The 12303-nt window shown below is 50.6% G+C and overlaps 1 protein-coding gene across 1 annotated transcript; it reads left to right on the forward strand.

Annotated features, from left to right (window-relative positions):
* Positions 1 to 8010: 8010 nt before the first annotated feature.
* On the forward strand, positions 8011 to 12044 carry ZNF503 (zinc finger protein 503). The gene is made up of 2 exons (XM_030241400.2): positions 8011 to 8485; positions 9576 to 12044. Exons 1-2 carry the CDS (start codon positions 8177 to 8179, stop codon positions 11094 to 11096), a joined length of 1830 nt encoding a protein of 609 aa, XP_030097260.1. The 5' UTR covers positions 8011 to 8176; the 3' UTR covers positions 11097 to 12044.
* The last annotated feature ends 259 nt before the right edge of the window (positions 12045 to 12303 follow it).

Below are 12303 nucleotides of genomic sequence, written 5' to 3' on the forward strand. Positions count from 1 at the left end.
GACAATGCTGCAGTCAGCCACAGGCTGACAACCACAGCACCATGAGAGCGACTGTCAGGGCCATTTTACATGAAGCACACGCAGCTCCTACCCAGCGAAGCCCTAATGTGTTGATTTACAGAGTCCTCTTGGCTGACATGGGAAAATGAGTCTGGTCATGGTTGATTTAACATTTTATGGGCAAAGAGTCAGCCTGCTATAGTAAGTTTGGAGTAGTGCAAATATTTTACACATTTACACACAAGTCCGCGAAAAAAAAACCATTCAAGATACTCTGTGATTTTGATTCTCACATCCCTCGAGGTCTACTGAAAATAACGTGAGTTCCAATTAATTAAATACAAAGGTGTACGTTAAGGATCAGACCCTCAACATGAGTAAGCAGCTCTGCGGGCACAGCCGCCCGCGAAAGGAGGAGCTCAGCCAAAGGCTGCGGTGGGGCGCCGCGAAGAGGCGCGGGAGCACCCTCGAGTGCCTCCGCCCAGCGCCGCTTCTCCCCGCAGCTCCTGCGGACGGCCGGGCGCGTCCCGCCGGCCCCGGGCCCGCTCTGCCCGTGGCGAGGGGCGGGCGCAGCCGGCGGGCGGAGCGGACACGGGCGGCTCCGCCCGCCCCGGCGGAAGTGGCGGCGGCCGCGGGGCAGCCCCGCGGGTCTGGGCGGCGGCAGCGGCCCGACCGTGCCCTCCCGCAGGCGTTGCTGCTCGTGCCTCCCGCCGAGGGGGTGGAATGACTTTCCCCGTAATCAGCAAAAGCAAACCGCGGGCCGCCTGCTCTGCGCTGCTGCCGGTGTGCTCGCCCCGTCCGCCGGCGGAGCGGGCAGGTGACGCCGCGGTGCCCGGCAGCCGCAGCTCCGCCGCCTGCCCCGCGCTGCCGCGGAGAGCCGGGCGAGCGGCCAGAGCGGCCGGGAGAGCGCCTGGCCGCCCTGCCCGACCGCCGGCCGGCCGAGCCCGCTCTCATCAGCCCCCTCTCCCGCCGGCACTCCCTCCGAGACGAGCGCAGCTGGACGGAAAATAAATCCAGGGGGAAAAAAAAAGCCTGTCAAATCTACCTCCGGCTAGTTCATCGCCCGAAAAGACAGGGGGGAAAACGCGTATGCCTGCGTGGGGGTGCCAGGAGAAAGATGAGTGTTTCTTTCATTAACCTAATGGTAATTGCAAAAAGACTCCCTTTTTGTGAGCTTCACCTAATCAAAACCGAATATCTGTATGTGGCACTGACAAAATCAGTAAAACTTCACCTTCGACTTTATTGATCTGAACAGGCAGGCAGAGTTTTCTATGGTGTTCAATTTAGGGAATTAAAAAAAATCACTCCGCTAACTGCATTTGGTACATTTCTAACCCATATGTCACCTCAGTGCTTTAAATAATTATATTTGCATGCAGGGAGTGATTCATAAATATGTCAGGATTGTGAAATATAGGCAGGCATTTCAAACTTTCTATTTAAAAAACATGAATTATGGCCACGAAAAATGTGTTCCCATTTAAGGGTGATACGAAGTATTTGGTGTCTAGTACGGAGGCCCATCCATCATATAGACAATAAAGAGAGTTTTTGCCTGACGTTGGAAATTTATGGTTGCCCTTCTCTGCCCTAATAACTCAAGCATTGTGTCAGCCTGTGACAGCCTTTGCAGAAAAACAGCAACCCTGTTATCAATCAAAAAGCCCTTTTACATTTTTAGCAAAACTCTGATCATCCAGACACCCTTTTAATGTATATATTACATCATTATAGATCATTCTGCACTTTTACTGCAACTCAACAAAATGATCCATCACTTCAGGACAGTCCTGATGAACGCTGATGTAAATTATTTGCACGTCGCTAGTACAGTACAAAATGAAAAATGTACTTTAGGTGGAATTAATTTTAGGGTGTAAAAAGCTAAAAATGAAAGCGGTGGGGATTAGAGGAGACCTAAATGCACCATTAGGGATAACTGAAAACAAGCTAATAGTTATTAAAAATTAAGATTATTTTAACCTTTTGAGATCATGGACCAAGACTGTTGCAAGAAAATAGCGAAGATATATTACACGCTTCTTCCTGCCCCTGCCAAACATAGCTGTTTTGTAATTGAGTCGAGGATCATTGTTCATTTGTCATTAGGGTGTTTAGATAAGGTTAATTATTCAGGTTCCAGTGCCTTTTCCAGCCATATCCTCAAAACTCTTCCTCATATCTCAAAGGACGCTGTTCCTACACTGTACCTCCCTGTTGAAGAGGCATCTGGTTGATCTGCACAGTTTCCATAACAAAGTTGTCAATAAACACTCCACATTTGGGATCCCAGTGACAAAGCTGGAGATCGCCTCCATTGTGTGCCATGGTTAATTTCTGAGGGATTACTGTAACCAAATATGTGCTTAGTTGGTACAATTCTCTCCCGTAGCCTCCAGGCTTTCGCAGAAGATAAACACAAAGATGCCTTTATGATTGCTGAGATGGAGTGATCAGACCAAGGTGTTACAAAAGCTACAAGACTTTTTTTTCCCCCCACTCTTAGAATCTAGAAGCCAAATACTAATTCAAGTTACTTATGTACGAATTAGGAAATGTGTTCACTCGCTTTGGGCACGATGATTTTAATCGTAGTACATTTAAAAACATGAAATGACACTAAAAATCTCCATGCACTTACCAGGAAACATACCCAGCCTTGCTCGTGTCATTGCAATTATATGACTTGCTCTCTCTCTCTCTCTCTCCCTCTAGAAAGTTACCTTAAGGCATATTTTAAATAACAGCTGTTTGCATAAGAAACACCTTAAACATAAAAGAGGGTAGATTTGGAAAATAGCTGTTGGCAAACGAGTTTCGACACGGGAGTAAAAATTTTCACACTCACACATGAAACAATGTCAAGAGGGAAATCTGTCAAAGGGCTAAAGAGAGAAAGGTTGGGGTGGGGTTTTTTTATTATTAGGTGCATTAATCTCTTCCTTATCTCGGCGTAAGAAAAGGAACAACATTAGATAAACGCATTTGAAAACATTCTAGGTGAAGCTATGTTTCCGAAAGCAGTAAGCAACCAGCCAAACAAGCAAACAAAAGTGATTTTCTGCTTGTTTAGTAAAAATGCCACAGACTACTAAAATTCACGTTCACTTAAACGTGACTATTATTTTGAAGATGGCTCTGAAATTATCACCGCTTATAAAACGATTACCTACATCTCATGCAGAGTAAAATATATATTGCTTCTATGTGTTAGGAAAGTAATTGCAATCGTAAGGGTAAATATTTTCAGGTACTATGTGAACAGGGGAGAGGTTTGGAAATCTTACTTCATGTTGGCAAGCTTTCCAACTATTTACTTTAACAACATTCTGGAATAAATACCCCGCACCTTTGCTGGACACCTGGGCAGATGCATCAGTTATCAGCTGAACACCTGCAGTCTCGTATTAAAAAAAAAAAAAATAAAATAAAATAAATAAATAAAAATGGGAAAAAGCCTCTCCCCAAATGTACCAAATCGTGGTGGTGTATTTCTGATAACCTATCACATTTCTTATCTTCTTATATGAAGTACTATCATTCTTGTGAGAAAAAAATAAAAGGGAAGAAGATGCACCATCTACAAAAATGTATTGCAATGCACATCTTAATAAAAACCTTGGGGTAGATAGTGAAATGTAAGTACTATCAAAGGAAATAAATTTGACGAACCGGATGGACAGACATGTAACTGAATTGTGTTACACACAGAAACACAACCCAGATACAACTCAGCAACCCTGATTCTGCTAATTAAAATCTTAGTCTTGTTCGAAAAGAAAATAAAAGGGGAAGAAAGAAAAAAACAAACAAAAAAGCTACACTAAAGGGCCTGTAGGGTTGTTGCTGTTCCGTTTAAAAGACTAAACGCCCTTTTCCAACATGATCTACTGAAGCTGACACTTAAATGGCAAGAGAGCAAGCTCTCAGAGCAGGCACGCTGGTGTCGAGGCTTCTGCAGTTCGCTCTCCCGAGGGAAAAATAGTCAGTCCGGGTTTTTTGGGTGATCCTGACCAGGGTTTGCAGCTCGCCAGCCTGACCTGTCAAGCGGATTATTTTAGAGGGAGATTAATAGGGGAGGCGGGCTGCAATAATAATCGTTTTGTTTGATGTGACAACTTTGATAGGCGTTGATTTACTTACAAACTGATAGGCTTTTAATTGAGCGCCTCCATCCAGCTTGAGATGAAAGGAAAACCGCATTGAAAAGCTGCCCGAGTGCCCTCGAGCCTCAATACTGATTAGCCATCTCGACAGTGAATAGTTCAAGGCATTTTCAAACTTTTTTTCCTCTCTCGCTCTCGCTCTCCTCTCCTCCTCAAATATCTGCCAGCCCACTCCTTTTTAAGAGAAAATAAATCATTTCCATTGTGTGCAAATAAAATCGACTTGACATGCTTGCCAATAGCTGGTAGGTAAAGGAAAGTGTGGACTGGCACTTGTTAATTAATTCCTCCTTTGCTCTACTTTTTTTTTTTTTTTTAAAGTTACAATTTTCCTTTGTAAAAAGAGGAAGACGGGTTCCAACCCTTGGATTTTTTTTTTTTCCCCAAAGGAATAAAAGCAACAGCCACCAAAATTTCAACAAGACTACACAAGTAAATGCCAAACAGCAAACCGTCTGCACGGACTCATTAAACAAGAATCCCTCGCGAAGGTAACGAGCAGGAGAGCAGGACAGAATCGCTCTTCTTCGGCTCAAGAGAGGAAAGGAGCCCGCAGCAGGCAAATCACAAACTCCGCACCGTTTCAAGCTGCAGCCCCGCCGCCTGCCCGATCCTACGCGTGTGCATCCTAACTCCGAGCCCCTCGCTGGGAATCGTTTTCTGCATGTGTTGAGAGCAGTGAATAAGCTCTCATAGCTCAAAAATGCTTTGGAGGGCGCAAAGGGGAGGAGATGTCTTGGGGCTGATTTTTTTACAAGGTTCTACATAAAAAAGTTTACAGTACTGAGTGAGATTTAAATCTCATTTCAAAGGCTGAGGGGAGAGGGAAAAAAAATGAAAAAGAAAAGCAAATGAAAAAGCTGTCCTCTGAAGTTGCTAATTAAATTACCCTCTGATGCTTCTACTTCAGCCAGAAAGATCGGGGTTCGTGCTGTTCCCCCCGCTCCGTCCCCCGCTCTTCCCGTCGGTGCGCTGCCTGTTTTATTCGAGTACGGCTATCGCCTCTGCTTCCTTGGCTTACAAGTAAAACAACCCTTTCCCGAAATCACCCTCACCTCCACAAGAAAAGAGAGAGGGAAGGGAAAATGGGGAGGGAGAGCCTTCCCACAGCTGACTCTACCTTAAGACAATTAATCTTTAGTCTTTCACCCTGGGAGGCAGGATAAATACAACGAGAAAACAGATAGGAGTCTCCCCGGTCCTGTAAGGAAAACAGCTGTTCCAAGCACTTTAATGCAAATGAACACAAATGAAGGTTTCAGCTTTTTTTTTTTTTTTTTCTTCCAGAGTTTTACTGCACTCCATTTATCAATTGGACTTGACAACAAAAGAAAGAACTGGGGGAAAACCTGGGGCAGATTCAAGTCACTTCCACTCTAGATAAAGGAGGGGGGACGGGGGGAGTTCCTTGAGGGCAAGTTGTGGGTCTTGTCAGTCCTATTGCAATATCGTGGGTTTTATGCAAAATTTCTTTCTCTACCTCCTCTCCCCTGCCTTTTAATTTTGATGGTCCTGCAAGATGATCGCCGTGATTGCAAAATGAAAGTACATTTATGATTCTCCACTGAGAAGTTGTGCCAATAAACCTTATCTTTCATAGAAAAGATAGAAATTTCAAAGTTTGTTAAATTAATCGCATCTTTATTAAAGCTACAGGAGTTCCGTGTATTTATCCAACTCTATACACTGTAGTAAAAGAGTGAAGTGGTTTAAATAAAATACAGCAGATATACTTACTGCGCTGCAAGATTTAAAGGGTACCTCTTGGAGGGGAAAGGCGGGGGTAATACCGAGGAAAACCTGCCTTACATATACCTCGTAAGAAGAGCAGGTCATTAAAGACTATCTGACATATCTGTTTAGGGACTGGGGCAGATCGGTGTTTCAAGGGAAGAAAAAGGACTGGTTTCAGCAAATCTAAACGTGAGAAAGCGAAAGTCCTTCCTCTCGTCCAACCCTTCCAGGATCAGCGCCTGTTCTGGTTGGAGTCCAGGTCAGGAATTGGACGCGACCCCTAAAGCACTTGCCTTGTTCTTCACTTGTCAAACGTGTTTTATCTCTAAGTGACCTTTTTGTTAATGTTGTAGATTGTGTGGGCCACCATGTCAGATCCGGAAACAAAAGTAAAAGATTGATTAACACATTTTGCCTGTGAAAAAATGTTATGGGATGAGGAGGTGGGGGGATAGTGGGAAGCAAAGTACAAAGAGAAAAGAAAAAGGAAACCCAGTGACTTGAAGGGCTGCGGATTCCGCTCGGGGCATCCGCCGGCACCGGTAAAAACGGGGTTGAGGGCAGAGGACTCGGTACCCTTCGGGAGCGCACAGACACAAAGCAGAACGAATGTAACGCCCGGGTGGACACCGTGAGCGTACCCAGAAGGCTCTCAACACAGCCTAGCTGAAAATCGAACACATAAATGGCGAACCAGTACTCTCGTTAGGGCGAGGGGCCGCCTTCCCAGGGCCCCGCTGCCGGGGACCGGTTCAGCCCGGCGGGCGCAGGGACGAAGGACACTTTCGAATAGGACGAAGAGGGAAGGGGAAGAGGAGTCCAGCAGCCCTCCCCGACAGGGCAGTGATGGGCTGGGGAGGGCTACCGGTTGCTGGCAAACAAATCCAGTTTACTCCAAGGATTTATTCCGAAAATTAAAAGGCTTTTTCTTTTTCTCCCGAGGAGCCCGTCTCTCCCTCTGTTTTCTTTCCTTCTTCCTCCCTCTCCCTCTCTCTCCTTCCCCCTTCAAGTCACACCAGGCTTGTAATCAGCAACAAAAGCTGACATAAATCAAGGGCGGATTGACAGGGGCTGACAAATAACTGATTGATTGCGGTTGGGGAGCACTGACAATTGACGGCGGGGCGGAGAGTCCCGAAAGGCGGCGGCGGGCTGTGCGTGACAGCCCCGCGTGTGACGACCTCCCCCAATCCCGCCGCGCTCCCCGCGCCGCCGCAAGCCGCGCCGCAGCGCCCCGGCTCCCGCCCGCTGCCGCCGGCGACGTGCAGGCCGGCGCTCTGCAGGTTCTCGTCCGGGCCTCCCCCGCGCTGTCAGGCGGGAGGGGCGGGAAAAGCGCCCCGCGCCCTTCCGCGGGTCCCGGAGGGGACACGGCGCGGCGGCGGCCCCGGAGAGGTCCCGGCGGGCTGGCCCGGGGAGAGGGGGCGCGGGCCGGGCCCGTCAGCGCCGTGCGTGGCGGGCGGCAGGTCGTACTCGGGGCGGTGTGCGAGCGGCGGGGGCGGGCGGGGGGACGGCGGCGGAGCCCGCGGCCGCCCCCCGGCAGGCGCGGCGCCCCCAGCCCCGCGGCCGCCCCGCCGCTGCCGCGCGATCCGCGCTGGTTGCGGAGGAAGAAAAACGTTCGCAGCGCGTGATGTGAAACACAGAATTAACGCCCATCCCATCCTAGGAGCGAAAACAAGGAAGGAGGGGAGGGGAGAGGGAAGGCGGACGAGAAAGGGAAGGGGAAAAAAAAAAAAAGAGCGAGAGACCATTAAAAACGGAGAAAAAAAAAAAAAGCCCAGAAAAGGGAACGTCACATCCCCTTGACCCTCCAATCACCTCGGGGTCCCATTTGATTGGAAGGCGGCAAAGGCTTTAATCTCAGACTAATTCAGCTGCTTTTGAAGTGAGTTTCTTTGCCAGATCCCGGGCTGGATGGGCAGCGGCTCGCATCACAGCTGAGCGGCGGAGGCGAGCGCTCCGCGCCGCGCCAGCCGGGGGAGCTGAGAGCGGCCGAGGGGGACCGCGGCACACGCTCGCAGCCCCCACCCCCGCCCCCAGCACAGCCCAAGGATTACTCGGCTTTTTTCCTCCTCTTTCTCTCCGGCCGGCTCCCCCTTTCCCTCCCCCTCCCCACCCACGCCCTCCCCGCCAGAGAGAGCCACGGGACATTGTATGTTTGTTTTTCTGCTCGGGGGGCGTGTGGCTTTTTTCCTTTCTCGCCCGCAGAAAGCGAGCGAGCGTTTCCGAGTGCGAGCGGCGCCACTTGCCCCAGTTTTCATGCGAGGTTTTGGGTCATGATCACATCGCCCTCGCTTTCTGCTATAAGAAGTAGTAAGCGCAGCAGCAGCCTCAGCGAACCCGGAGGCAGCCCCCGCCGCAGCCGCAGCGCCGCCGACCTCGCCGGGCCGAACGGGCACGCTGGGAATAACGGCAGCAGCGCCGCCGCCAAGCCCTGCTTCCACGCCGTCCCCCCCTCGGACCCGCTACGCCAAGCCAACCGCCTACCCATCAAAGTCTTGAAAATGCTCACGGCGCGGACTGGACACATTTTACACCCTGAATACCTGCAGCCTTTACCCTCCACGCCCGTCAGCCCCATCGAGGTAAGGACCCGGCCCCCGTCGCTTTCCTCGTCCCTGCCCGGGCGCTGGCTGTGCATGGCGGCTCCGCCAGCCGCCCTCGGCACTTTCCTGCGCTTTGAAATGCATTTACACCGGGACAGGGGCTTCTTTTGATCTCGAGTTAGTGCGAGGAGCCACTCCTGGGTATTGTTTCCGTGTTTACTGGGATAATGTCTAGTTCCTGTGTAAAATTAATATTTTCTTTTTTTGCTATTTTGAGCCTTTTTTTTTTTCCCTGCTTTTTGAGAGGAGGGATGGGTGGAAGAAACCGATCCACGCTGGGGTTACGATCCGGCCACGCAAATAAGCAGCGCTCCGAGCGCCAAACAACCTTGCTTTTGCAGGGAGTGTGTTGGGGGGGGGGAACACACGGGACGGGACGAGACGACGCGGAGAGCGACAGGCTCAAACGTGGGTGCGGCAGGATAACTATTTCGGCTCGCCGACCGATTCCTTTCAAGTACCGATATGGATCTGTACTTCGGGGCGCCTGTTGGTCCCATTTCTGCTCTTTCTCGAGGTTGCTGGTCCCCCTCTGCCTAGCTCTCTGTTTGCGGGACCGAAACTCGAAACAGAGCTGGTGGTGGGAAGGGTGTGTCCGTGGGAATGAATGATTTCATTAAGGTCTCTGCGGAGCGAGGACACTCTTCTCCCGGGGAGCCCTGCTCGCCGGCTAGCTCGGGCTCTGTTTATAAATAGTGCCAGCAGTCAGGGTGCAGAAATGCTGCAGTCGCTATAGTTCACGGGCGGGTTTGCGGGCCAGCACTGCCCGAGCGACGCCGGGACGCCGAGCTCCGCGCTGCCCGGGCCACTGCCGGGGAGGCTGGGGCGTTGAAGGCGGCCGCGGCGAGCTCGCAGGGATACGAAAATCCCCAGCCTTTTTTAAAGGCTTTATGGAAAATGGTGCATTCAAGGGAGGGGGCTGTCAAGTTGATGAATGCGCACAAACTGTTCGTTACTTCCAGACTGTACTCTGCAGAAACCTACGGGACAAGAGTCCTATGTAAGCAATGGGGGTTTTCTCACATCCCGATTAAATCTCTTTCTTTCTGTGTCCTTCTGATTTCCGCAGCTGGATGCAAAGAAGAGCCCCCTGGCCCTTTTGGCACAAACTTGCTCTCAGATAGGGAAGCCGGACCCGTCCCCTTCCTCCAAACTCTCCTCGGTCACCTCCAATGGCTCCGGAGGCGACAAGGACTCCAAGTCGGGCCCCTTGAAGCTCAGCGACATCGGCGTGGAGGACAAATCGAGCTTCAAGCCGTACTCCAAGCCGGGCGCGGAGAAGAAGGAGCCGGGGGCGGCGGGCTGCGCGGGCGCCCCCGCCGCGGGGGTCGCGGCCGGGGAGAAGTCGGGATTCCGGGTGCCGAGCGCCACCTGCCAGCCGTTCACCCCAAGGACAGGCAGCCCCAACTCCAGCGCCTCCGCCTGCTCGCCCGGGCTGCTGCCGGCCGAGGGCAAAGGCGGGGAGGACAAGAAGGACTCGGAGGGCTGCGGAAAGAGCGGCAGCTCCGGCTCGGAGGGAGGCCCGGGCACCACCAGCATCAGCCACAGCCGGATTAGCGTGAGCTGTGCCGGGATTAACGTGGAGGTCAACCAGCATCAGGAGAGCACGCCGGGCTCCAAGCCCATCGCATCGGACTCCGCCTCCTCCTGCAGCAGCACCACCGCCACCTCCTCCACCTCCGTTCTGGGCTCCGGCCTCGTGGCCCCCGTCTCCCCTTACAAGCCGGGCCAGACCGTTTTCCCCTTGCCCCCGGCGGGCATGAGCTACCCGGGGACGCTGGCTGGAGCCTACGCCGGCTACCCGCCACAGTTCCTGCCGCACGGAGTGGCTCTGGACCCCACCAAATCCTCCAGCCTGGTGGGGGCCCAGCTGGCCGCCGCCAGCAGCCTGGGCTGCAGCAAGCCGGCGGGGTCGAGCCCGCTGGCGGGCGCGTCGCCGCCGTCGGTGATGACGGCGAGCCTGTGCCGAGACCCGTACTGCCTGAGCTACCACTGCGCCAGCCACCTGGCAGGCGCCGCCGGAGCCTCCTGCGCCCACGACCAAGCCCTCAAGTCCGGATACCCCCTCGTCTACCCCACCCACCCTTTGCACAGCGTCCACTCCTCGCTGACCGGCGCCACGCCGCCTTCGCTAGCCGGCCACCCTTTGTACCCCTACGGCTTCATGCTCCCCAACGACCCCCAGCCACACATCTGCAACTGGGTGTCGGCCAACGGACCCTGCGACAAGCGCTTTGCCACCTCGGAGGAGCTGCTTAGCCACTTGCGGACCCATACTGCCTTCCCGGGCACCGATAAACTCCTCTCCAGCTACCCCAGCTCCTCGTCGCTGGCCAGCGCAGCGGCCGCGGCCATGGCGTGCCACATGCACATCCCCACGACGGGCGCCCCGGGCAGCCCGGGCACGCTGGCCTTGCGCAGCCCGCACCACGCGCTGGGACTCGGCAGCCGCTACCACCCGTACTCCAAGAGCCCCCTGCCCACCCCCGGGGCCCCCGTGCCCGTGCCCGCTGCCACCGGACCCTACTACTCCCCTTACGCACTCTATGGGCAGAGACTCACCACAGCCTCGGCCCTGGGGTACCAGTGAGTGCAGGCAGCGGGGCTTTGACACTCAACACAAAGTCTAGCGGTAAGGGAAGGAAGCCCTGCGAAACTTTATAAAAGTTGGAAAGAAAAAAAAAAATCTGACTTTTTATAAAATAGTGTTCATTTGAGGACTGGATCCATGAGCACTGTATTTATTTATGTTAGCTTCAAGCGGGACAACGAATCATAAAGTGCATTACTAAACTGAGCTCAATAGGTAAAAGTGGAACACCCATTGTAGAATATAAATAAAAAGATAGAGGTCTTCTCTTTAATGTTACTTTAAAATTGCTATGATTGTATTGTACGTTCTTATTTAATGTCTCATTGAAACGAAAAAAATTTACATGCATGTTTGTTACTAAAAACAACTCGCAATTTGTCAGTTATAATTTCAAATTGCAATTATTTTTAAGGTGTATACCCTTGAAAGAGAATTGGTATTTTTTTGTATGTATTCTGGAAGAAAAAACAAAAACAATTCTATTCCAAAAACCTCATTTGCCTTATTTTGTTCTTTAAAAGGAACACTTAACTATTTTTAATTTTTAAGTCCACCCTGTAAAAAGGGTTAAGTAAGGTTTACGTCATGTACTAAAATAGACAATGTATCGCTTTAAAGATTAAAATTCCGTATATTTGATGTATTAAAAGGTTTTACTTTTTTTTTTTTTAAATACGCTTTGATTCTGTTATAAAACCCAAGTAGGTCTTGGATGGAGGTGACTGCTAATTTCTCCTTAAGCGTTTATTCAATTTTAATTAAAAATTAAAAAAAAACAACCAAAGTTTTTTTTTATTGTAACCCCAGGGCTCTCTTAAAAAATAATCAGACACAGTTGGTTTTTTTCCTCATCAGTAGAATTTTCTGGCATGAAATAAGAAAACTGAGAATCGCTTAAATCTTTTTCCCTGTCTTTAAAGAAGGTAAACTTATATTTTAAATGTTTTTACTGTGAAATATCTGGTTTTTAAAACTAGTTTTCAACTAGAAGATTTCGTTTTTTCTTTAGAAAGAAACGGGTAAGGCAAGACTGTTTTGTAAAAGTCTAAGATGATTATCCGAAAGCCTTTTTTTTTTTTCCAGCAATGTAATGCATACCTATTCATCTCTTTCTAAATGAGAAGTTCAGAAGTAATTAGGTAAGCGCTGTTTGAGCTCATCCAGTTATTTTCAATTTCTCTCTTCAGTTCGAACCGCAGCACAA

The sequence above is a fragment of the Serinus canaria genome, chromosome 6, assembly GCF_022539315.1.
Source record: "Serinus canaria isolate serCan28SL12 chromosome 6, serCan2020, whole genome shotgun sequence".
NCBI lineage: Eukaryota > Metazoa > Chordata > Aves > Passeriformes > Fringillidae > Serinus > Serinus canaria.